The following is a 23,256-nucleotide window of genomic DNA, read 5'->3' on the forward strand; positions in this document are numbered from 1 at the left end:
AAAACAATAAGTATACAAATATTTTTAAAGGATTGATGAAATACCACACTAAAAAACAGTAATTAATGTCAACACCAAAACATATTCAATGGAACAAGGCACTATAATCCATTTAAAACCCCTCTCAGACAGCCAGTCACTTAAGAGACTAAGGGGAAAACTGCCTGAAGAGAAAGATCTTTGTCTGCTTATAAGAAGGGCAGCCAGGAGGGAGCCAGCCTGCCCTCCCACTGGAGGGAGTTACACAATTGGGGAGCAGTGACAGAGAAGTTCCTCTCCTGTGTCCCAGCGAAACACAACTGTGAAGGTGGTGGGACAGAAAGAAAGATCTCCCCCAATGATCATCATACTCCGGAAGGCTCATGAAGGGAGACCTGATCCTTTAGTTTGGACTCAAGCCGCTTAGGGCTTTATAATTGTGCCCAGAAACAGATTGAATTGTGCCTGGAAACAGATTGGCGCAATTGCTGTAATGGGTGCTTCGGGTTATGTGATCCCTGTAACCAGCCAGAGTTAACAATCTGGCTGTAGCATTTTAGACCTACTGCAGTTTCAGAACACTTTTTGAAGATAGGCTCATGTACTGTAATTACTGTACTGGATTACAGTAATCCAGCCAGGATGTAATTAAGGCATGTGTCACCACGGCCAGGATCAGACTTCTACAGCAGCGGTCCCCAGACTTTTTGGAACTGCGGACTGGCTGAGCCTCTGAGGAAGGCGGGGCGCACACCCCCGCACGCTCAGGCGCGCATGTGCTCTTGGGCGCATGCACAAAGCAGTGGGGAAGGGAGCGTGCACATGGCAGCTGCCAATGTGAGCACTCCCCCACCCCTTCGCACATGCACAGGAGCACCTGCACATGCGCACACCCACTTTTGCATGGACACATGCGTGAAGGGGTGGGGGAGAGCGCACGCCAGAGCTGGTACACGTGCGCAAAGTAGCTGTGGCAAGGGGAGTGCCTGCGGGGTGGCGGAAGGTCTGTCTCCATGGCCCGGTCCGGCTCAGGCCACAGACCAGCACCGGGCCGTGGACTGGGGGGTTGACAACCTCTGCTCTACAGGAGTGGGTGCAGCTGGGTCACTAGTTTTAATTGTGCAAATGCACGGCTGGCCACCACGAAAGCCTGGGCATCCAGGCTCAGAGACGAATCCAGGAGCACAGCCAAGTTGCACACCAGTGTTTTCAGAGGGAGTGAAGCCCCATCCAGCACAGGCTGCATCCCTATTTCTTGATCTGCCTTTGTTTTGTTCTCAATTTTTTTTTATTTTTAAGACATTTTAAGGCTCTGCCTTGCAACTGACCAGGAACACTTGTCTGGATTATGTTTCAGTTTATTCATTCTCATCCAGTCTTATTACTGGCACCAGATACTGATCCAGAGCCAAAACAACTTCCTTGGATTTAGGAGAGATGCAGTTAGTTGTTGTCTGAATACTGGACACCAAACCCAAACACTCTGAAAAACCTCTCTCAGCAGTTTCATGTAGCTGTTAAATAGCATAGGAGACAAATACTTGGGGGATCCCACAGGCCGGGGTGTCAAATAGGAGTCCTCCCCTCCAAGAAGGCCAGAGCCCCTGTAAAACGGTGCCTCCGCATCCCATCCCAGAGACATGGCCCAGAGTGATCTTATGGTTGATGGTACTGAAAGGTGCCGAGAGGCCTATCAGTTCCAACAGGGGCAAACTCCCACTGTTCATTTCCTGATGTACAGTAGGTTATTCACCAAAATAACAGAAGCAGTCTCCACCATTAACCAGGTCTGAAGCCAGATTGAAATAGACCTGGATAATCTGTTTAATCTAGATAGGTATGTTTTAATGCAACCCTTGTTTCATTCTGTCATAAATGCTTGATTTATCAACAAATTGGAACTTCAATAATAAGGTATCAACAAGTGTAAAATATGGCTATCGATGTTTAGTTTCAAGGCATTAATCACTCTGCTGTAATAAGAAAATCCAGCTGTTGTGGTCATTAAATGATGGCATCTCACTGATTAATATATTCTGAAACATCATTAGGGTATTGAATTATCTAAATGTAGACAGTGGTATTTCTTTATTATCTTGCATAAATCTGTGTTGATGTTCCACACACTGTACAAATTAATTTTCTTTCTTATTTTTCTGTTAATTTATGAGCTAGTAGCCAGTCTGTCATCTTATTCTTCTCAAAATATTTCTGGTGAGAAATGGCAAATGATCTTTCAAGTAGATAAAAATTTTGCATGCCTAGCACATTTCTGTGTTGAACCAATCCTTCTGGCTAAAGGGCATGGTTTAAATATATCTTTAGGATATTTTTTTAAGTAGGCTTTTCAGTCACACTAATCTAATCTTAATTATGTTTCAAGCTCTCTTTATAGATACAGTTAGAAAGAGAGATAAAAATTAATGTTACATGTACTTTGGTAACATCCCATGGTTTTGTCATTAAATTCCTTCAGTAGAATGTAATACTGTATAAACATTCCTGTATTTTTCATTTGTATGTGGTTATCTTTGAATAAAACTATGAAGTCTCCAATTCCTTGAGCAACTTTTTGAGCAGTAAACAACAATTAATTAGATTGGAGCATTATCTCGAACAAACTGAAAGCCAGTACTGGTGACTAGTATTTTCTAATTAATTTATTTACTGCTGCCATTAAAGAATCAGTTCTAGAGTAAGTTTATTTGAGAAATCAAGAAATAAAAATTGGAAGTGTTTGGGTTTCATATACAGCAATGGATATTTGAACAACAACGGCTGAAATCTAGTAGTAAGCTGCAACTAGATTTGGACTAAGGATGGGAACTTAGTATTTGTATATGAATATGAAGCCCCTCTGGCACAGGTGGCCACCCTGATAATCTCCCATCCCCAGAACCCCATCGGACCACATACCGTTCAGTGTGTCATGTATCACCCACATCATCATCATCGCATCAATCATGGCAGTAGCCCAGCTCCCACAGTCCTGCTTCCCTGCTCCCCCAGCCACTCCAGCAAGGGGGCAGGAAGAGGAGTCTCTTTGCTCAGCCAGAGTGGCTGGGCAAGCAGGGAGGTAGAGCTGCACCAGTCTCGCTACTACTGCGATTGGTGTGGTGATGATGCTGGAGATGCGTAACGTGCAGACCATGGATCCAGCATGGTCAGGGCAGCTACCTGTGCCAGGGGGGCTTTGTACTCATATACAAATCCAGTACAAAGCCCCCATCTCTAATTAGGACCACTGGTGTACTCTATTTGCAACATGCTACTGGATTTCAGCCAGTAAATGGTGTTTTGTACTTTCCTTCTTCCCAGCTACTATAATCATGTTAAAATCAAATGTTTTCCCATAAACTAAAAAAGAAAAATTCAAGCACTGTATAGCTATGGTTCAACAGTGGCCAGAGGATTGGAAAAGATCAGTGTACATCCCAATCCCAAAGAAAGGCAGTGCCAAAGAATGCTCCAACTACTGTACAATTGCACTCATTTCACATGCTAGCAAGGTTATGCTCAAAATCCTGCAAGGTAGGCTTCAGCAGTATGTGGACCGAGAACTCCCAGAAGTACAAGCTGGATTCCAAAGAGGCAGAGGAACTAGAGACCAAATTGCTAACTTGCGCTGGATTATAGAGAAAGCCAAAGAGTTCCAGAAAAATATCTACTTCTGCTTCATTGACTATGCAAAAGCCTTTGACTGTGTGGACCACAGCAAACTATGGGAAGTTCTTAAAGAAATGGGAGTGCCTGACCACCTTATCTATCTCCTGAGAAACCTATACATGGGACAGGAAGCAACAGTTAGAACTGGATATGGAACAACTGATTGGTTCAAAATTGGGAAAGGAGTTCGACAAGGCTGTATACTGTCTCCCAGCTTATTTAACTTATATGCAGAATACATCATGCAGAAAGCTGGACTGGAGGAATGCCAAGCCGGAATTAAGATTGCCGGAAGAAATATCAACAACCTTCAATATGCAGATGATACCACTCTGATGGCAGAAAGTGAGGAGGAATTAAAGAACCTTGTAATGAGGGTGAAAGAGGAGAGTGCAAAAAACGGCCTGAAACTCAACATCAAAAAAACTAAGATTATGGCCACTGGTCCCATCACCTCCTGGGAAACAGAAGGGGAAGACATGGAGGCAGTGACAGATTTTATTTTCCTGGGCTCCATGATCACTGCAGATGGAGACAGCAGCCACAAAATTAAAAGACGCCTGCTTCTCGGGAGGAAAGTGATGACAATTCTTGACAGCATCTTAAAAAGCAGAGACATCACCGTGCCAACGAAAGTCCGAATAGTCAAAGCTATGGTTTTTCCTGTCGTGATGTACGGAAGTGAGAGCTGGACTATAAAGAAAGCAGACCGCCTAAGAATTGATGCCTTTGAATTGTGGTGCTGGAGGAGACTCTTGAGAATCCCCTGGACTGCAAGGAGAACAAACCTATCAATTCTAAAGGAAATCAACCCCGAGTGCTCACTGGAAGGACAGATCCTGAAGCTGAGGCTCCAGTACTTTGGCCATCTAATGAGAAGAAAAGACTCCTTGGAAAAAACCTTGGTGTTAGGAAAGTGTTAAGGCAAGAGGAGAAGGGGACGACCGAGGATGAGAAAGCTGGGCAGTGTCTGCGAAGCAACCAACATGAAATTGACACAACTCCGGGAGGCAGTGGAAGATAGGAGGGCCTGGCGTGCTCTGGTCTATGGGATCACGAAGAGTCGGACACAACTAAACGACTAGACGACGATAGCTAAGGTTCAAAGTGAGAGACCAAAAATGCCACTTTTGTATGAAACAGAGATGTCATTATGAGGAACATACTTGTGCAGACTCTTAACAATTTGTTAAATCAAGGCAATTTTAATATAAGCAAGATGCATCTCAAGGAACTCTTATGTGCAAATAAGTTCGAAGTGCTCTGTAATTCCAAAATAAAAATGAGAGCAAAATCAAAACCATGAGTCTCAAACAGAGTTTGTTGATGGCAATGTCTGTTTTATGGCATCCATCTACTTTATTTATCTGTGTGATTGATATACATCCCAGTTTTCTTCCAAAGCTGGGACTCAAGGAAGCTTACAACAAAACTGGAAAAAACAGGTACAAGCTTTGGAATCCTGCCTTGATCATTTTGCTTTTAACTGTTCTACTGCACTAAACAAGAATACACAGATAAGCATCAGTTTACGAACAAAACACTTATGTACACAGTAAAGTTTACAATTAATCAATACAGAGAATGTCAAGGGTAAAAATCCACATCAGATTAGTAGGGGAACCTCAGAACAAATCATCCAAAGGGAAAATTAAAAGAAATAAACCCACCCTCTGCTTTGGAACTTGAATGAAGTCTTAAACAATGTTGTGTTTGCATCTTAGCAATGGCTTGCTAGGACATTGAAAAAATGAAAGACCTCATCCTTATCCCAAACAGCCACCTCAGTTGAACATTTAGTACATTTTACTGGATGATATATCTCCTCCTCTTCCTGTTTTTCCAGACCAGCAATGGATTCACTATTCTGTTTGAGTGTCTTGCGCCCTCTCTTTGTCTTCTTACTCAATGGTTCTTTGTATTTCAAAATCTCTTCTTTGATAACAGTGCAGTTCATCACAAACATTGCTCTATACTGAGTTTTGTATGATTCATGCCTGAAAGAAGAGAAGAAATGCAGTAATCTTCAATTGCATAGTTCAAAACTGGTAACACTTCATGTTTTGGATTCAAACAATTTGCAAATGTAGAAAAAGCAAAGAAGCTTGGTTCAATTTCAGAAAGATAGCAGTCACAAGAAGATAAGAGGTACCACCATGTATTACAAACTATCTGGCTTATTTGACCTAGCTTTTTGTAGACAGTGTATTGTACCTATAAGCTGCTACTAATGCAAAAGATCATATAATCCACTTTATTACTGTCTCCCTACACAGCTCTCATGGTTTTTCAGAGTAATCTCTGTAATGTGTAGTTATCAATGAACTCTCGCCTCATTCCTACAGCTTGGAAAAATAACTTTTTGGACTAATCATCATCATTATCTTTGAACTGCAGAGGGAACTGGGAGGGAACCTCTGGATCATCAAGTCCAGCTCCTCTCAACGAGGCACACTGGAGGATTGAACTCCCTACCTCTGGCTCCGCAGTCAGAGACCTAAACCACTGACTACAACTCCAAACTGTAGTTTTAGACTACGTCTTCCAGGCTCTTATAGCCAACATGGGGAATACTTTTCCAAGCTCTAGCCATTTCAGAACCATCTTGTTTCAAATTAGAAAAAGTCGAAGAAACCTGTTTCAAATTAGTTTCCCTCACAGCTGTAAGAGAATGAAGCCAACCTTTCAAATACAGACATCTCCTTAAAGATTTTTTTAAAAAAGAGTTACACACAATGGTGGTAATTCTGCTGGGAAAAAAATGTTTACCAACAGGATAGAGAGACTGAGGATTCTTTTACTGTATTCCATTCTGTTCCAACAACAAGCTGGGTGGGGCGGGGGTGTGATACTGGAAAGAGGGAAATGGTAAAACGTATTTCACTTCCATCGGCTGATGCTTTCAGTCAATGGAGTGACCACCACTGGATAACACCCTAAGTGCTTCATGACAGAACCTGTGTTGGATCCAAACACAGGGACTTACAAACCAAGTTAATCAAGCTGCAAGTCCACTGAAATCCTTGGGACAATTTAGCCATGGTGCCTTTGGTTCCAATGATTTAAGTAGGTTTAAAGCATGACTAACTTAATCTGGACCAACTTATTGTTCTACTGAAGACAAAAATCAGCTCACTGTGTAAATCTTTCAGGCTAAATCCAACTGCTAGTCCCAACCAGAGTAAAGCCACTGAATCAGAGGAAACTTTATAGGTCAGCAGTTCTGTAAACTGTTAATTCAAGAAATCCATTCTAATTGGGATTAACAACTGGATTTAAAACAGAGCATTAGAGATTACTACTGAAGAAAAATACTCTGCAAAGAAAAATAAGCCCAGCTTGCTACTTGAATTTTGGACTGATCTCCCCTCAATTCCCTTTGTGTGTGTATTTATTTAGTTTGCCAGCCCAAAGGCAGATCCCCTCTCTCCGTTTTACTCATGTGAACTGCTCTGGGAGTTAATAATTTGTCTGAAAAGCAGAATGAAAATATATAAATAATAATATGTTTCTGAAAAGATGAAAATGTTATCTTGCCGCTTTATTAGTGTGGAATATTGCTTTGCTGATGTTTTGAATAACCAATATGCTGACCTCTATAAAGCAGTTTAGAAAAGTAACTGTCTTGGTCTATACTTCCCAGAATTCTTCAGCTAACTTTTCCAGCTGTCTCTTATGGACAAGCAGCTATAAGTTTGCCTCTCTTATTCTACAACTAATGTCCTGTCTCTCATAATCCAATGTCCACAAAAACTAAAATGAATTACAGTTCCAATGTGACTGTGTGAAGAAGCACTCGCTCACATCATTGGCCAAAGTCAAACACAAAGCGGAAATTGCCTAAGATTCAAGTAATTACCTCTGACAGTCAAGGCACAGCGTTGTCATGCAAGCAGGGCAGTTCAAAACAGCGTCACTGTTAGGGATCGCAGGATGTTTGACATGCTGTTGTGACTGTGTACTTTTCACACTATGATACCTATAACAAGATAGCATGATTAAGCATCCTTACTATAAAGCTCATGCGTTCCCCAACTTGCAATATGAACTTGATCTCATTCCTAAGTGCATGACTAAAAACAGCAAAACAGGAAGATTAAATGCCTGCTTTCAATATTGCCCCCTTGCCATCAGGAGTTTGGTACACCTACTTTCTCGTTCTGTTTCAGCCATATCATTTATCTTTGTTTTCATGTAGATATAGGTAAGCTCCTAAGATAAGCCTTGTATATGAAAATCTTTCTTATCAGACATTCTCATGCTAGTTAAAGAACATGCACAGAAACCACTAAAAAGAAGGTGCTGACAGGAGCACCAATTATGATGCGCTTTCACACTCAAACATTACCTAGACAAGTAGAAAGCAGATGCTTTCAAAAAAGCAGCTCCCACCCAACTACAAAATGTGAAACAGATTCAAGTAGAGCAGTCAACTTGATTCTTCATAATCCTTTCCTCTTGTGAATTTTATCATAAGTCAGGAAAACCATCACGGTGACGGCAGCCTCTCTCATCCTTCCAATCACTCTTGGAGCTCCGCTCTCTTCCTACTCGGCTAGCCACTCCAGGCAGTGGGAGGGAGGACGAGTCTCCCTGCATGGTTGCTGAATCACTAGTTGAGCAGGAAGAGAATGACGCTGGCCACGTGAATGGACATGCCGGCCACAGGAGCCCAGCCCCTCGTTTCCAGTCGTGTGGGAATATTCATATTTGAATATGAATATCCCCATATCTGGTCTTTAACTTATTGTTAGAGAAGCCTTAGATTCCACCTGTGATGAGCACACAGGAGAGGAATCCTCGTGTGTGAAATTCTAGTCTGAGAGCTAGAATTAGTTCCCACTCTTCCTGCTTTAAGGAAGGATGTGAAGACACATCTCTTCAAATTGGCTTTTAAAACTGTTTCATTTATGATGGTTTAAATGACTGATGATGATGATGATTCTACTGATTCTGGCCTTAAACCCAATTGCTAGTTTCAACTAGAAAAAAAACTTAATGAATCTACTGGCTAAACACTTACATAAATCCCATTGAATCAATGGGTCTATTCCAGCTGTGACTAGCATTCAGGCTTATACTGTTTGATTTGGTTTGCTGCTCTATTTTGAATCATGTTTATGTTATGTCATGTTTCAGTGGAAAGGTAGCACAATTAATTGCTATTATATTACTACTACTACTACTACTACTACTACTACTACTACTACTACTACTACTACTACTACTACTACTAAGAAGAAGAAGAAGAAGAAGAAGAAGAAGAAGAAGAAGAAGAAGAAGAAGAAGTTTAACACTGACACCTTCTACTAAACAAGTATGGCCCTGAATGAAGCATGGTTGCTGCCAGTTGAATGTGTAATATATAAATTAGTGTAACCTGTTACACTCAGAGTGAGAAATATAACCAAAACTTGTAACAGAGATGTCAGTTCTGAGTAACCTCATGGTTCTAAATACAGTCAAGTTCTTACCCTCTTCTTTTCATGTCTACCCATGCCTGGTCTCTATTGTCTTCTTCTGGATCATAAAACAACTCGTCATTAGTTGGAATTCGACGCTGTTGGTGCTTTCTTTTTTTCCTGACTTCTGGCGCCACTGTCAAGTTTACACATGCATTTTAGAATATATACCCCAAAGAATGTGATGCTGAATCTTAAAAATAACATGTAATATTATCCCATCAATTTTAGAGACACCCCAAATTTATCCCTCAAACCAAGCTCCTTGTGTCTGGCACTTCATTTGTTACAATATGACAGAATGTTTTCCAATAGTGCCTTTGTTTTGACAGCCAGAAAAACTAAGGCAAGATGTAAACACGCATTCTTCCCCAAGATAACACTGTAAACTGCTGATTCAGTGTCATTTATATAGAATTTAAAGTACAGTTTGGAGGTGTGAAAGACCCTGAAGAATTTCCTGCCTTACTGTTAAACATCACTTTGAATATTTTATCCATCCAACCAATTCTTTTAGAATGATAATATTTTATTGGCTTCATTTGGATCAATTATTGTAACATGTATTTTTTGCCTGCCTGGCAACCCCCTTTCTTTCTTCATTCAGCATGCAAGCAATCAAACAAACCAAAACTCTTCTAAAGAATCAAAATTTCCTATTTCGTCTCAATTGGGAAACTACATCTATTAGGAAAAGACAGGATATTATACCCACTTCAAGTGGCAGGCTGCTTATCTGTAACTGTGGTCCTATGAGTTGTTATCTGTGCACTTGCACAGCTGTGATCTTGTACCTGTGCTGAACCTTCCTTGGAACATTCAAGAGCTGAACAATTAGGCAGGAAACCCACCGTCACTCTCCATCATGCATGTGTAGGTGCACCTCAGCTCAAGCCTCTCATTTTCTATATACCACAAAATTGCACACAGCTAAGAGAGACACCAAGAGGAAAGGAAGGTAGAAAGTGTGAATTTGCAGATGATAAAGCACCACAGTTTACAGATAAGCATTCTGCCATGCATCTTCATGGTCTATGTCAGTGGTTCTTAACCTTTGTTACTCGGATGTTTTTGAACTGCAACTCCCAGAAACCCCAGCCAGCATAGTTGGTGGTGAAGGCTTCTGGGAGTTGCAGTCCAAAACTCCTGAGTAACCCAAGGTTAAGAACCAGTGGTCTATGTGACTCAAACAATTGGGAGCCTAAAAGTTGTTTTAGTGGAGGTAGATTTTGTTGTTATTGTTGTTTAGTCGTTAAGTCGTGTCCGACTCTTCATGACCCCATGTCTACCGGAGGTAGATTGTGTTATGCCAAAATAAAGGAGATCTGTTCCCCCCAAACAGTATCAATGTGGGCCATATGTCAAGTTGGTAGTGATGAACAAATTTTGATTGCTGAGACCAAGTGACAGCTCTCCAAATTTCTAGCAGAAGAACACCATGAAATGTGGCTGATGACATTGCCAGAGAGCTTGTGTAGTGGTATTTCACATTTTAAAAAAGAGAGAGACAAGCCTTGGTAAGCTAAGGCAATGCACTCAACAATTCAGTAATCCAGGCACGGAGAAGACACTGGGAAACTATATTTTCCAACATAACAAAGAACTGAGGCAAATGGCAAAATGATGCAGTTCTAGACAAGGAGAAAGCTAAAGACTGCCTAACATCCAGAGTATGGAGAGAATGTTCCAAGACTAGGGAAGAATGTCTGAAAAAAGCAAAAAGTATGATATCTTGATTTAAGATGAAAGAAGTAGGCAACCTTGGGAAGGAAATAAATGTCAGTCAAAATTGAAAATTATTCCGGATAATGACATTTAGCCTAGACACGAGTACAACTCACTTCAGATGAGTAGGCAACTGCTGGAGTAGGCAGAGAAGGGAAGTCCATGCTCCTGCTGTGACTGGGCGGACAGGCGAAGAGCAAGAGACAAGCAGCATGTGCTGACTGGTAAGTGGGGTTGCTGGCTGGGAAGGGCGAGGGAAAGGAACATGCAGCACCTGTGGTGCCGCACCAATAACTTGCAATGACATGGCATGACGCAAGTCGTGCCCATGTCTTATCTACCCTCAACCTAAATCCATGTTGCAAATCTTTATTCAATTAGTTTAATATAACAAGAAGAGTGCTGTTATTTGCACAAAGCTATCTTTATAACAGACAGGCTACCAGAATGTAATCAATCTTGTTAAATTGGTTCCTCCTTTTTATCTAGGAGATCAAATAAGGTTAAAGTTAGAGCTACAGCCTGTTTCCATCCTACAACCCATTCAGTGTCAAAACTGTTGTGGACAAAGAAATCACGTATGCAGAAGGGATTTCCTAGCACAGGGGAAGGCAAAGCCACCTCCAGTTAGTTACCTTTTTTGTCTTCATCCTCTGAATCAGAATCAAAATAAATGTCATCATAATACTTTGCAGTGGAGGTAGTTCCAGATTGCCCAGCATTGGAAGTATCACCTAAATTACAAAATACATAATTGTTGGATTACTGTAGAGAAACAGCAACCTAAATATTCTCTTGTAGTCTGACTTTCTTGTAGTGGTTTGCAATTATTGCTGTGTTCCAATCGTCTTCTTAAGTGTCTGTATAGCAAACAAATTAACTAATTTATATCTTAGCACCTATGAAAACATGCAGAGAGCAGCTGCTCGGCCTGCCAAAAACATCCTGAGATTGTTTAGGGCAGATGTGTCCTAACTGGGGTAGAGAGACCCACTGTGATGCAGTGGGTACAGTTCTTGGACATGGGAGGGAGAAGGAGGAACAGAAGAAACACTAGTCCAAGGTCATCAGACTGCATTCCTATATACGTGCTTGCAGAAATAAATACGGGGCATGCCACTCTTGTGCAGTTTCTGTCCTTTTTCTTCTTCTTCTTTTTGTACACAGAAGCAAACTGATATTCTCTTTGCTAGATCTGGCCTCTCAAAGGGTACTCAATTTCAGTATAGAAAGAAGTGTATGGCAAGAATAGAAATATGTAAGATGAAACTGCTATCGTGAAGCCATATTTTACAACTTAATAAAGTTTCTTACCAGTAAGTTGTGACTTCCACTTGCCCTCCATGTTCTTCATGGTAGAGGCTAGTTCAGCTTCCATTTCCTTCTGGAATTCATCATCACTAGAAGACTCGCTTTCTCCTGTCAGACATTCCCGTATCAATTTACGCTTCTGATCAGGGGTCCCATGTAAAAGCACATCCACTTCATCTTCAGAGCTAAACAATTGTGAAATATTGAAGCCTTTTATTTAAAGTTGAGTCTTGCAATCCTATCATCAGCAAATCAAAAGCACTGTGAAGGTTCTTTTATAAAGAGGTTCCTTTTGACAGTCACTTCCAAACTGAAGAACTTCCTGTCTAGAGAGGCCAGGCTGATTTTCTCTTTGCTCTCCTTGACAGGCAAATATTTTTGTTTAGGCAGGCCTCTGCCACATAGGTTTGTCTGCTATTGAAGGGAGTCCAAGATTTCAATGTGGTGTAATGACTAGATTATCAGCCTAGGACTTGGGACAGCAAGATTCAAAGCTCCATTCAGCCACCAACCTCACTGGGTGATACTGGATCATCCATTTTCAGTTTGCTCTGCCTGATTTCAGAAAGTTGCTTTATGCTCACTGGATGAAAGGCAGGATACAAAAATACTAATAAATAATTTGAGTGCTGGACTTATCTTTTTGAATGATCTGTATTTTATTTGTATTTGGTTTCATGTTACACTTCTGCTTTTAATCTACATTTTCTTAATGCTGACTGCTCTGAGCTCATTGTTGAAAGAAAAATTGAGTTAGGGAGAACACTATGAAAAAGTTTTAACAGAAGAAACACAGTGTTTGTCAGCTTGTTGGAAACACATATTCCAACATCTGCACAGATGCAATACAGTGGTTAAGTGAATGCCAGAAAGCCAGTGTGATGCAAAAATGTTGAAGACGCCAGCAGCAAAACTATTGACAAGAACAGCAGTGATATAAAAAAGCTTACTGTACAGATAAAATACAACTCTGTGTATATGGAGGTTAGAAAGGGGGAGGGAAATATGGGAAGAAATGAACAGGGGTGTTAACCAACAAAGAGTGAATATGCTGGATCATCTGTTGTCAACCCATAGTATGATTCATTTTCACAAGCTATTCATTATGATGGCTTTTATGCTTCTTCACGTCATCCAATCCCAGCAAGAAGAAATATGTTCAAGATGCTGATTATCACAGATACTTAATGCAACATTTTGGCAAAGAGTTCAATAATAACTGGGTAATGATAACATGTGTAAAAACAAGTCACTAGGGTAATTAGCTTTTGTGATAAGGCTTAAAAACCGTTAAGTTATTCAGTTTCTCAAGCCATCCTGATATCCATTTCATGGTTATGAAAGTAAAAAAAGGGGTTTAGAAAACAGATTTTACCATAGTCGTAAAAAATGTAAGCAAAAAACTCGATTTCTAAACAAGAGTTCTGACAGAAGGGGCTGTGTTTCAAATACTTTTGAGAGATCATGACAGCTACAGGATATGTGTGAAGCTTTTAAGCAAGAGTTTTACAAAAGCCACACGACGACGGAAGAAAAAGATCTAACTCTTTTTCTCTCGACCCTCGATTCCAAAGGTTTTATCAACATTAAGTAATTAAAATGACAAAACAGGTCTCCACTCTTCGCACCTCGTTGTACGTGGCCAGACCCCCCCACCAAGGAAAAACAGACCGGAAAGAGAATTAACTCCTCCTCTAAAAATTCAAGAGACCTGCTTTCGGCCGGGTCCTCATCGCTGGGCTCCTCAACCACATACGGATCGTCTTCCTCCCGCAGACGACTCATGCCGACTTCTAAATCCACAAACAATCACAAATCATCCGCATCTCTGCGCAGCAGGAAGCGCCCCGTCTCTTCCGGTTCCTGTAAGCCTGGAGCGGGTCCTTCCCTCTATTGAGTCCCGGACACTCTCCGAAGAAGGCGTAGTTCCGGCTTTTAGATGGTTGTGTTAGTAGTGTTGTGTACGCCTTCATCTGCACACACACATTAATTGATCCGTGATAACTATCACTACCCGACCTTCTAAAGCTGAAGACATCCGCTCCCCTCCCTCTCGTGGTTAGCCCTGCGACCCGGAGCTCCCCTTCTCTGTACAGTAATCTGGCCGGAAAAGGGATTTTCAGCAGGGGCAGCCTTTTCCGTTTCGACCCGATCGGGCTAGCAAAGGAATTATCATCAGCTTCCTTCAGCCGTTTTTAAAGCGTCTGAAATTCATATACTGAGACAAGCTGTAGTTGCATTTCCGGTTCCTTACTCCCACCTCCCAAGCACTGGAGGCATTTTTTTTAACCCGGCACAAATCCTTCACGTAAATGACGAAACGATCTACCGTCATTGTGGCTATTAGGTTTCGCGTCTTCTGAACGAACATGTGGTTCATCCAATGCGTGTTTATGCAAACATAAAATTCCAGTAAGTTCAGTAGCCCCATAAGACTGCAACGGGATACGTTTCATCAGAAGGTATTCAGGAGGGCCTGCAGTGACTTTCGTTGCTCCACGGACTTGATTGCCAATTGCTGTACGTAAGGCCCATCCCCTGAAATTCAGTTCCCATCCCATCAGTAGGAATGCTCACCCCCTTCATTTGGGGGGCATTCAGTAGTTCATTCCACTATTCCAGGACTTGGAGGTAGAATCCCATGCCCCCTTCCCCACCCAGAATGAGCAGGTAGATAGAGACAGGGTAACTAAAATCCAGTATTATAGTAGGCTCACTGAATCAATAGGGATTTGCTGAGTCAACACCTATGTAAACTGCACTGATTCAGTGGTACTACACGCAGCTTGCTACTGTATATGTTCTTATGTAGGCCTTGATTCTGTTCACATTAAGAGGGTTTTGTTCCAAAATTAAAATCTCAAGAGTTCTTTGGGAAAAGTTTCCTATTGCTTCCTACGTCTTCCCTTTGTGGGAATACCTACATACCAAGTCAAATCCTCCACTTACCAGATGGTAAGTGTTAACAAGCTGCTGGGTCTAAGGCAAAGCTTGGGAATTACTTTTTTGAACAACACCTAGAATTCCTCAGCCAGCATACTGGTAGCTTCTGGGAGATACAAAAAATTGGCGTTCAAGTTCTCCACTGCAAAGAAATGGGATTCAAGTTAACCAATTATCACCAATATGGTGAAGTTTGGGATTGTGGCCCTGTAAAATCTAAACAATGAACCCTACAGGCTATACTGTAGCCATAACTCACCTCTTCCACTGAACCACAGACCTGCTACAATGCTTCTTTTTGTCTTTCATCCTCTCTAAGAATGCCCAATAGTTTTGCCTAGTATGGCTTTCCATACCATTGTTAGAAATAGGGAAGGGAGCAGAAGTTGATGCAATTGTTTTTCCTGTACAAAATTTAAAAATGTACAATAGGCTTCTAGGTCTGGGCCAACTACACTGAAATGTTTATTTATGTTTATTACAAATATACACTTCCTTTCCACTTACAAACTTATTAAAAATTAACAGACAAAACCACATTTAACAAAATAAAGAATAAAATCAAGTAACCAACCCCACTGTAAAACCATTATAATCAAGTAAATATATTAAAACCATGAAAATCAACAAATGATAGTTAAAAACAACACAGCACGACATATTAAATATATGCCAGTCTAAAACAGTTTTTTTAAAGTCTTCTTAAATCAGTCAGAGTGGAAATTGATCAGAATTCAGAGAAGAGAGTGCATTCCAGTCTGGGAGCCACACAGAAGGCCTTCTCCTGTGCTTGTTAGGAAGGCATCTGAAACTGTTGATATTTTAAAGCGGGCCTCTCCTGAAGATCTTAATGTTTGGACAGGCTCATAGGCAGACAGGTGATCCCTTAAGTACCTAGGCCCTAAGCCATTTAGGGCTTTAAAGTCAAAATCAACACCTTGCATTGGACCCACAGGCAACTGGCAACCAATGCAGGTTTTTCAGGGTCAAGGTCATGATAACAACCTAACTGCTGCATGTTGCAGACTGAAGAACCCAAACGCTCTTCAAGAGTACCCCCATGTAATCATCTTTAGAACTGCAGAGCTACCGTAGAAGGCACCCTATAGAACACTGAGTCCAGCCCTTATCAAGGAGGCACAGTAGGGAATCAAACTTCCAACCTCTGGCTCCACAGCCAGATACCTGACCTATCTAGCAGCTCCAGAGCATACTACAGTACAGTAATTTCACACACAATCTCATCCACCCACCCTCTTTTAAAGCTGAAGCCCAAGCTTTATAATTGTACTTGTACAAAACAAGGACCATTTCGATGAAAAGTGGTTTAGTGAAAATTTACTTATGCATTTTAGTGGGAAAAGATAGCTTGAAAATGCTCCTTCCTCTGTTCAAGGCTGCTTTTTCTACTCAGATAAATGGAGAGGTTCAAACATATGTGTTCACCAGTGAAATAGTTCCCTACTAAAGGTTCGGGAAGGAAAAGAGAGGGGAGATCCTACTGCATGTATGGTAGTCCACTTACTCAGCATGTCAACATACTGCATGATTATGTATTTGGGTACTGATGAAGGAATAAATTAACTCAGTATAACATCAGAACAATCACAAATTCAATTACAAGATAATGAAACAATGACTCTAGAATTTTAGGAAAAAGATAACTGATTTCGCAGTTTATTTTATAATAATTGGGATTAGTCTACAAGTTAAGGCAAACATACTAATGCATTTGCTTTTCTTTTGAAGTCCTATTATAAAGATTACATAAAGTTTGCTCCAAAATTTATAGGAAATGTTTGTTATTCGAAAAAAGTTAAGATGCTTGGTAACATTATGTGGAATAAACAATACAATGCTTCATATAGCAACAATATTCAAACACCTAGTGGCAATAATTAATTTGAAACAATCTGTTTCAAATCAACTTCAGAAATTACAAAGGTAGTAAAATAAGAGTGGCAGCAATATTTAATACTAGCTTTAAACAAAGACATAATTCTGTTGGCTGCTTTCACAAAGAGAAGACTCAAAATGCTTGGTTTTCTGAACAATAAGAGCATACAGTGATTAAATTAACATATGACTATTTGTGTATAACAACAAATATGCTGTTGCTTCATATTATCTGGAATTACTCTGCTGGGGCTTATGCTTATTTAAGAAAAAAAAAGAGGAGCTCGTTTATGTGTCCATTTTCAACCAATTCCTCCAGCAAGTTGTAAATGCCAGTTCAAAGTCATAAAGTAAACTCCAGTGGAAGGCAGCCCTTATTAATGGGAGGAATGATCCAGATTTATGTATCTCCATTTAACACTGCCAGACAGCTCTGCAACAGCTGTAAGTTACCCTGTAATAGCAAAAGAAACAAACAAACAAGTTAGTAACACTGCTTAGTATTCTATAGTTCCAATCTAAGGTATTAAATGACAATGCAAATTAGTATTGTTTGAGTTTGTTGTTGTTGCTACACGCTGTCAGGTTAGAAGTGACCCTAACAGGGATTTCAAGGTAAATATTTAAGGAATGCTTTTAGCTGTTCCACTCCCCAAGTCAGTTTCCATAGCTGAGTGGGGATTCGAACCCTGTTCTCTAGAGTCCTCGCCTACACCACACTGAGAAGTCCATAAGTTAAATACCTACACAATATTGTCATGCAAATAGCCCTCACTTCTTTATCAAGCTTTTTTTAAATCAAAGAAAGCTTTGTAAAGCTGTACAAAGAACACTGAGATTTAGCACATGTTCTGAACCTTCATGAAGCATTTTCACAACTGTCTACAATTGATAATAACATGTTGAGCAGAGGCCAAGATCAAGGTAATTTTATTTCAGCTTGCAATCATTTCACATAACCCAAATCTTCACATCACATATCTGTCACAGCAAAAACCTCCCTCTGATACACTGTCCATTCTCCTGTCCAAAATCCAGTATTTGAAAACTCACAAAACATTAGAGCTGTACTAAGTACATCCTGTATACAATATGAAATATTATAGTTAAGAAATATTATAGATAATTCTAGTTGTCTTCAAGACAACTGGTCAAATCTGATGTGTCCCTCTTGACATAAATGTTTATATTCAAGCTCCAAATTGGAGCTGCCCTCTTCCATTATTCCTTGTTTAGAGTGGTGCTCCCTTGCATGTGTCTCTACAAAGCTGCACTAATAAACCAACTTAACATGATTCAGTAAAAGTGTATTTAATCTCATTATTAAATCACTCTGTAAGCAGTTTACTAATGGAATTTTCTGTATCTGTTATCTGAATATTTATTAAAAATTAAGTGTGATTAGAATAATTCAGATTTGAATTGGAGAGGTAGTCCATTGGCAGAGCAGATGCTTTGCAAGTAGATGTCAGGGTTGATCCCTGACATCTCCAGGTAGGGCTAAAAAATACTAGGACCTGAAATGCTGGACACCATGACTAGTTACTATTGACAGTATGGGGCTCAAAGAATAAACGGGCTGACTTAGTATGTAGGAGTTTCATATTTCCTGATTCATGACTGCACTCTTAATTAAGACATAGTAATTATGCCATTATTTCATGTTGAGATTATCTACACCCTAAGTAGTGACAGTATCAGTGACTATGCTTTATTTCTTGGGCAGGAGGCAGAGTATCTCTTTTGCTAAACCAAGGATGGGCAAAATATAGCCCCCCCCCCATGCACTCTTGGATTGTAACTCCCATCCTCCCTCACCATTAGCTATATTAGCTAGAGTTGCAAAGATCAGAATCCAACAGCATCTGAAAGGCCATGTGTCTTCCACTCCAGCATTAAGGCATGTTTTGCCATTCCTGGGTTCTAAAGTACAAAGTAGTTAAGCTGCCTGGAAAGTATTACCACCTTAGCATGTTTCAGTTCCAATTCTGCCAGTTCTACTAGATTCTTCCGGAATGCAGCAACTCTTCTAGTTTTAAAGTCTATTAGTTCTGCACAGAAGAAAGAAGATTGACATTCCATTTATGCAATGTAGAAGCTGATAAAAACAATTCTACCTATCCAATTGTACACAACTTACTGGGGTCTTGTACAAATGTAAAGCTGTTGATTGTTTTAATGATTCAATCCACAAGTCACATTATCTTTTGACCTTGAGTTGTGAAATCCAATAGGTTTAAAATATCAAACCATTACTTTAGGTGATTAGTTAGTACAGCCTTTCTGTCTCAGTGCCCCCCAAACGTTTTAAACATACTCCCAACAATGTCCATGCTATAAACCAAAATATCCAAAGTACCAGATTACTGGATCAGTTTGTAAATTTTTTAATATGACAAGTTTTTTTTAGTTCTCATACATTTGAAGCCTTCAACAAATTTAGATATTTTAAGATTAGAAATAACTTTGCATTTTAATTTTTAACTTAATGAGATTACCTTTGGCACTCACAACTGACCACCATCCTTCAGTGTGAACGGACAGTTGATGTTTGCTTTTCAGAGGATTGAAAAGGACACCACTGATTTCAGTACCATTCTAAGAGCTTTGATACTGATGATTGTGCCAGCACTGTAACTGTTTACTTTAAAAAGATCAGCCATGGCTTCATACCTTTACAAAATTAGAAACAGAAGCATTTTCTTATAGTTGTGTGCCAATGCAGTTTTAAAGGAACTTCTTCTAATAAAACCAACATTTGTTCTAATTCAAGTATACATGAAAGTGTAAAACAAGTTGCTTAAGAAATACATATAAGTTAAATCTACCAAACGACAAAACTGCTCAAATACCTTGTTTTGCTGATTCAGATATTTTTTCAAATTTCTGACAGCAAATCTGCTGAGTAGTTTCAGCTTGCAACACATCTTTGTTCTTTGCTCTTGCTTTGTCTAGCGCTTTGTTTGCATTTTCATAATCCACTAATGACCTTGATCTCCTATAAAGAAGGTCCTACAGTAAATAAATAAATAATAAAATTTACAAGTCAATTCATTAACTTGGGAATGGAATGCTTTCAAAGATGGTTTAGTGCTATTCAGAATCAGGTTATTTTTGTTCCTCTTCAGTGACAGTATTATTGTTTGCAATTCCAAAGAAGTGTTCCTTGTGAGACAGGTCCTTCCTAACATGAGACAGACGGGCTCATCAGTTTAGGAGAAACTAAAAGAGAAAAGAAGAAACTACTTGTATTCCTTTTGGGAAGACAGGCGGGATAGAAATAAAGTAAAAGAATAAAGGAAGGAAGTAAATGACTAGTTTTTTTTTTTTAAAAAAAGAATAGCTGGGGTATAAGATTCCTTCTGTTTATAGAAGAGGCTTTTTTCCCCTGATGGCTGAATGCTGCATTCCAGACAGTCAAGACACCTTCTGGAATGGGGATGTGGATGTATGTGGGACTAAGCTAGAGGTGAGGTTCAGTTATCCCACGTATGCAGAGCAGTATGGGGACCCGATTTTTTTTAAAGTAGGATTTTTTTGTGTGTGCTTCTCCAAAGAAGCAATGTTTCAGTAGATTTATAAATTGCAAGAGGTACAAACCATTCAGTGTATGTTCTTTCCAGAGGATACATTCAGCATTAGTCCTACTAGAATACAACAAATGAAATCAATGGCCCTCAAGGTAGTAAAAGGTAAAAAGTTCTATTCTTTTTAGTGGGTCTGTCCTAGGTAGCACCAATCCTGGATTAAGCCCTAGCTAAAGTATAGGAAGTAATTTTTACTTATTTTCAATTATTTACTAATATTTTATTTTATGTTACTTTATGTTTATAGCCTTCCTTTTAATCTTAAAGAAATTCCAAAGCCAATAATCTGTTACTGTTATCACTATAATATTTTACAGCTTTTTATTATTGCTTTGTCATTATCTGATAATAGAAATATTTTAATAGAAACAAAAATGTACATCTAGTTGGATAATTACTTTAGATTCCTTCAAAATGTCTCATATTAAAACATCTAAAATTAAAAAAATAGATTTACCTTTGCAGCTTGTGACTCTCTTAGATAGTATTTTAGAAGATCTGAAAGCTTAAGATCCTCATCAGCAGACACACGTGCTTCTATTTTCTAGGTCAGAAAAAAAAACATTTAGCGTAAAACAACCAGAAAATCATTTCATGTGCTCTAGTCATCATGTGTCTCCACTTTAAATATCTGTTATATACTGGAACAAGATACAATAAACTTCAAGTGTGCTTTGAAAAGCATGGCAGGAAACTAAAGTAATTTCCATGTGTGCACAAAATTTAATTTTAAAAAAACAAGGTATGTCAAACAACTAAAACCTACTTTCTCACTAAATGGCAGAGTCTGTGCTGCAAAGAACTGTAAAGCCGATGTGGCACAATGAGAAAATATTGCAACAATACAAGAAATCAGAAAGGATGATTGACACTATAAATGCTATATGCATAGTAGAATCAGATTAAAGGATTTCCAATGGAAGGTGACACAGTTCCACTGTGGTCTACATCAATGGTCCCCAAAATTTTCCAAACCGGTTGGGGGGACAGGGTCTGCGCACGGGGGGGCACTCATGCGTGCGGGTGGCTGTGCGTGCAGGTGGGCAGGAGATCTGTCTCTGTGGCCCGGCCCTGCCAAGGCCACAGACTGCCACTGGCCCACAAACCAGGGCTTGGGGACCCCTGGTCTACATGATCTGGCAACATATTACTATGCATTCATCAGAGATACAATCCGAAGATTTATATTAAGGGATGGATCCCGATTAACTGTGCTGAAGCTGTGCTTCACTGAAATCAGTGGGGCAAGTTACTTATGATTTAGATTTAAGTTCCACTGACTTCAACAAGACTAATATTCAACTAAATAAGTACAGGGCCCATGGTATATCTTGAACTCATACATTTTACCTCTTTCCTCATTTTTGAACACTTCCATTTAAAAAATATATTTCCCTATTTCTGTATATTTGTGCAACCAGCACACGCAGCACATAAAGGGAAACTGAGATTAAAGAGCTCTTTCCGATGCCCCTTTTCGCTCCTGTAAAAATGTCTTAAACTGTTTGAAGCCTGTTTTAAATGCTTGCAATCGTTAGCCCACCTCCTGAACCCTATGCAAACTTAATTTGGTGTTGTTCTGAGTCTTCGTTAATTTTTGGTGATTTTTTGTTTTCTCCATTGAAAGCCATTGAATGGTCTGTCTAATGGCTTTCAATGGAGAAAACAAAAAATCACCCAAAATTAACGCCGACTCAGAACAACACCAAATTAAGTTTGCATACGTTTCACAAGCTGGACTATCGATGCCAAGCATTTAAAACAGGTTTCAAACAGTTTAAGGCACTTTTAAATGAGGGAAAAGAGACATCGGAATGCCATTCAAATGCATTGAGTTGGCTTCAATACATCTGAATGGAGGAAACATTGTTGCACTCAATGATGTTTCCTATGGGGATTTTCGCTCAAGGATGGCAATCCGTTCCAATTGGAATGGATTAACCGGTTTTCAATGCATTCCTATGGGAAATGGTGTTTCACAGAACACACAACGTTGATTTTTTTGGAACCAATTAACATCGTTGTGTGAGGCACCACTGTATATCTACCAGTAGTGCATGGGCTTTAAAGTCAGGTAACTGTGTCCAAAAATTAGGAACAATATGCCAGACAATTTTAATACTTTTTTTCACAATACATACCCTTGTTTTGTCAAACAACTCTGATACTTTCAGGAAAAATCTGTTAAAAGAAATCCGATATAATGGATGGATTTTAATTCATACCTGTGCTCTAGAACAAAATATTTATAGAGTAAAGATCAGTCTATTCAAAAAGCGAATTGTCTCAACATTTACTTATTTTGTACATTTATATCCCACCTTTTCTCCAAAGAAAATCCAAATTATGTGCACTGTTCTCTCCCTCTCCTAATTTCACCCTTAGAAGATTTCTAAGAGGATGGTTCAGCTGATGGTAATTAACCTAATGAACATTATATCTGAAGGAAGATATTAACCTGCTCTGCCCAGTCTTACTCTAAGTATTAGGCAATGCTGACTCTCCAGTATATGTAAAAAGGCAGAATATTAACAGAAGGATGCAGCAGCAGCTTTTTTTTATTACTCTTTTCTGATTTCTATAGTATATTGCAATCCTGGATCTTATTTAGCATTGGCTTTCCTTTTTATTATGTTTTTAAGTCCTTGACCAGCTAGGTTTTTCTCTACATACTTGTCAATTCCTCT

The 23,256-nt window shown here is 39.6% G+C and overlaps 2 protein-coding genes across 2 annotated transcripts in view; both read right to left on the reverse strand.

Annotated features, from left to right (window-relative positions):
• Positions 1 to 4,959: 4,959 nt before the first annotated feature.
• EAPP (E2F associated phosphoprotein) lies at positions 4,960 to 14,415 on the reverse strand. Its single transcript, XM_020812267.3, has 6 exons — positions 13,855 to 14,415; positions 12,147 to 12,328; positions 11,468 to 11,566; positions 9,120 to 9,243; positions 7,505 to 7,624; positions 4,960 to 5,642 (listed from the first exon to the last, which is right to left on the reverse strand). Exons 1-6 carry the CDS (start codon positions 13,926 to 13,928, stop codon positions 5,366 to 5,368), a joined length of 876 nt encoding a protein of 291 aa, XP_020667926.3. The 5' UTR covers positions 13,929 to 14,415; the 3' UTR covers positions 4,960 to 5,365.
• A 2,318-nt stretch (positions 14,416 to 16,733) lies between these two features.
• Positions 16,734 to 23,256, reverse strand: part of SNX6 (sorting nexin 6) — a 38,972-nt gene continuing 32,449 nt past the window's right edge. The window contains exons 10-14 of the mRNA XM_020812265.3: positions 22,711 to 22,750; positions 21,027 to 21,113; positions 19,835 to 19,994; positions 18,948 to 19,033; positions 16,734 to 17,436 (exon numbers count right to left, since the gene is read on the reverse strand). Coding sequence (XP_020667924.1) covers positions 17,383 to 17,436; positions 18,948 to 19,033; positions 19,835 to 19,994; positions 21,027 to 21,113; positions 22,711 to 22,750 — 427 coding nt within the window. The 3' untranslated portion in view covers positions 16,734 to 17,382. The remainder of the gene's footprint in view (positions 17,437 to 18,947; positions 19,034 to 19,834; positions 19,995 to 21,026; positions 21,114 to 22,710; positions 22,751 to 23,256) is intronic.

This window comes from Pogona vitticeps, chromosome 1 (assembly GCF_051106095.1).
Source record: "Pogona vitticeps strain Pit_001003342236 chromosome 1, PviZW2.1, whole genome shotgun sequence".
In the NCBI taxonomy this organism is placed as follows: domain Eukaryota; kingdom Metazoa; phylum Chordata; class Lepidosauria; order Squamata; family Agamidae; genus Pogona; species Pogona vitticeps.

Coding starts and splice junctions, on each gene's coding strand:
- EAPP (XM_020812267.3), bottom strand. CDS start 13,928: ATGAGTCGTCTGCGGGAGGAAGACGATCCGTATGTGGTTGAGGAGCCC. Junction 9,244..11,467: donor AGAGGATGAAGACAAAAAAG/GTAACTAACTGG, acceptor TAAACTTGACAG/TGGCGCCAGAAGTCAGGAAA. Junction 5,643..7,504: donor CTGTGCCTTGACTGTCAGAG/GTAATTACTTGA, acceptor CTCTTCTTTCAG/GCATGAATCATACAAAACTC.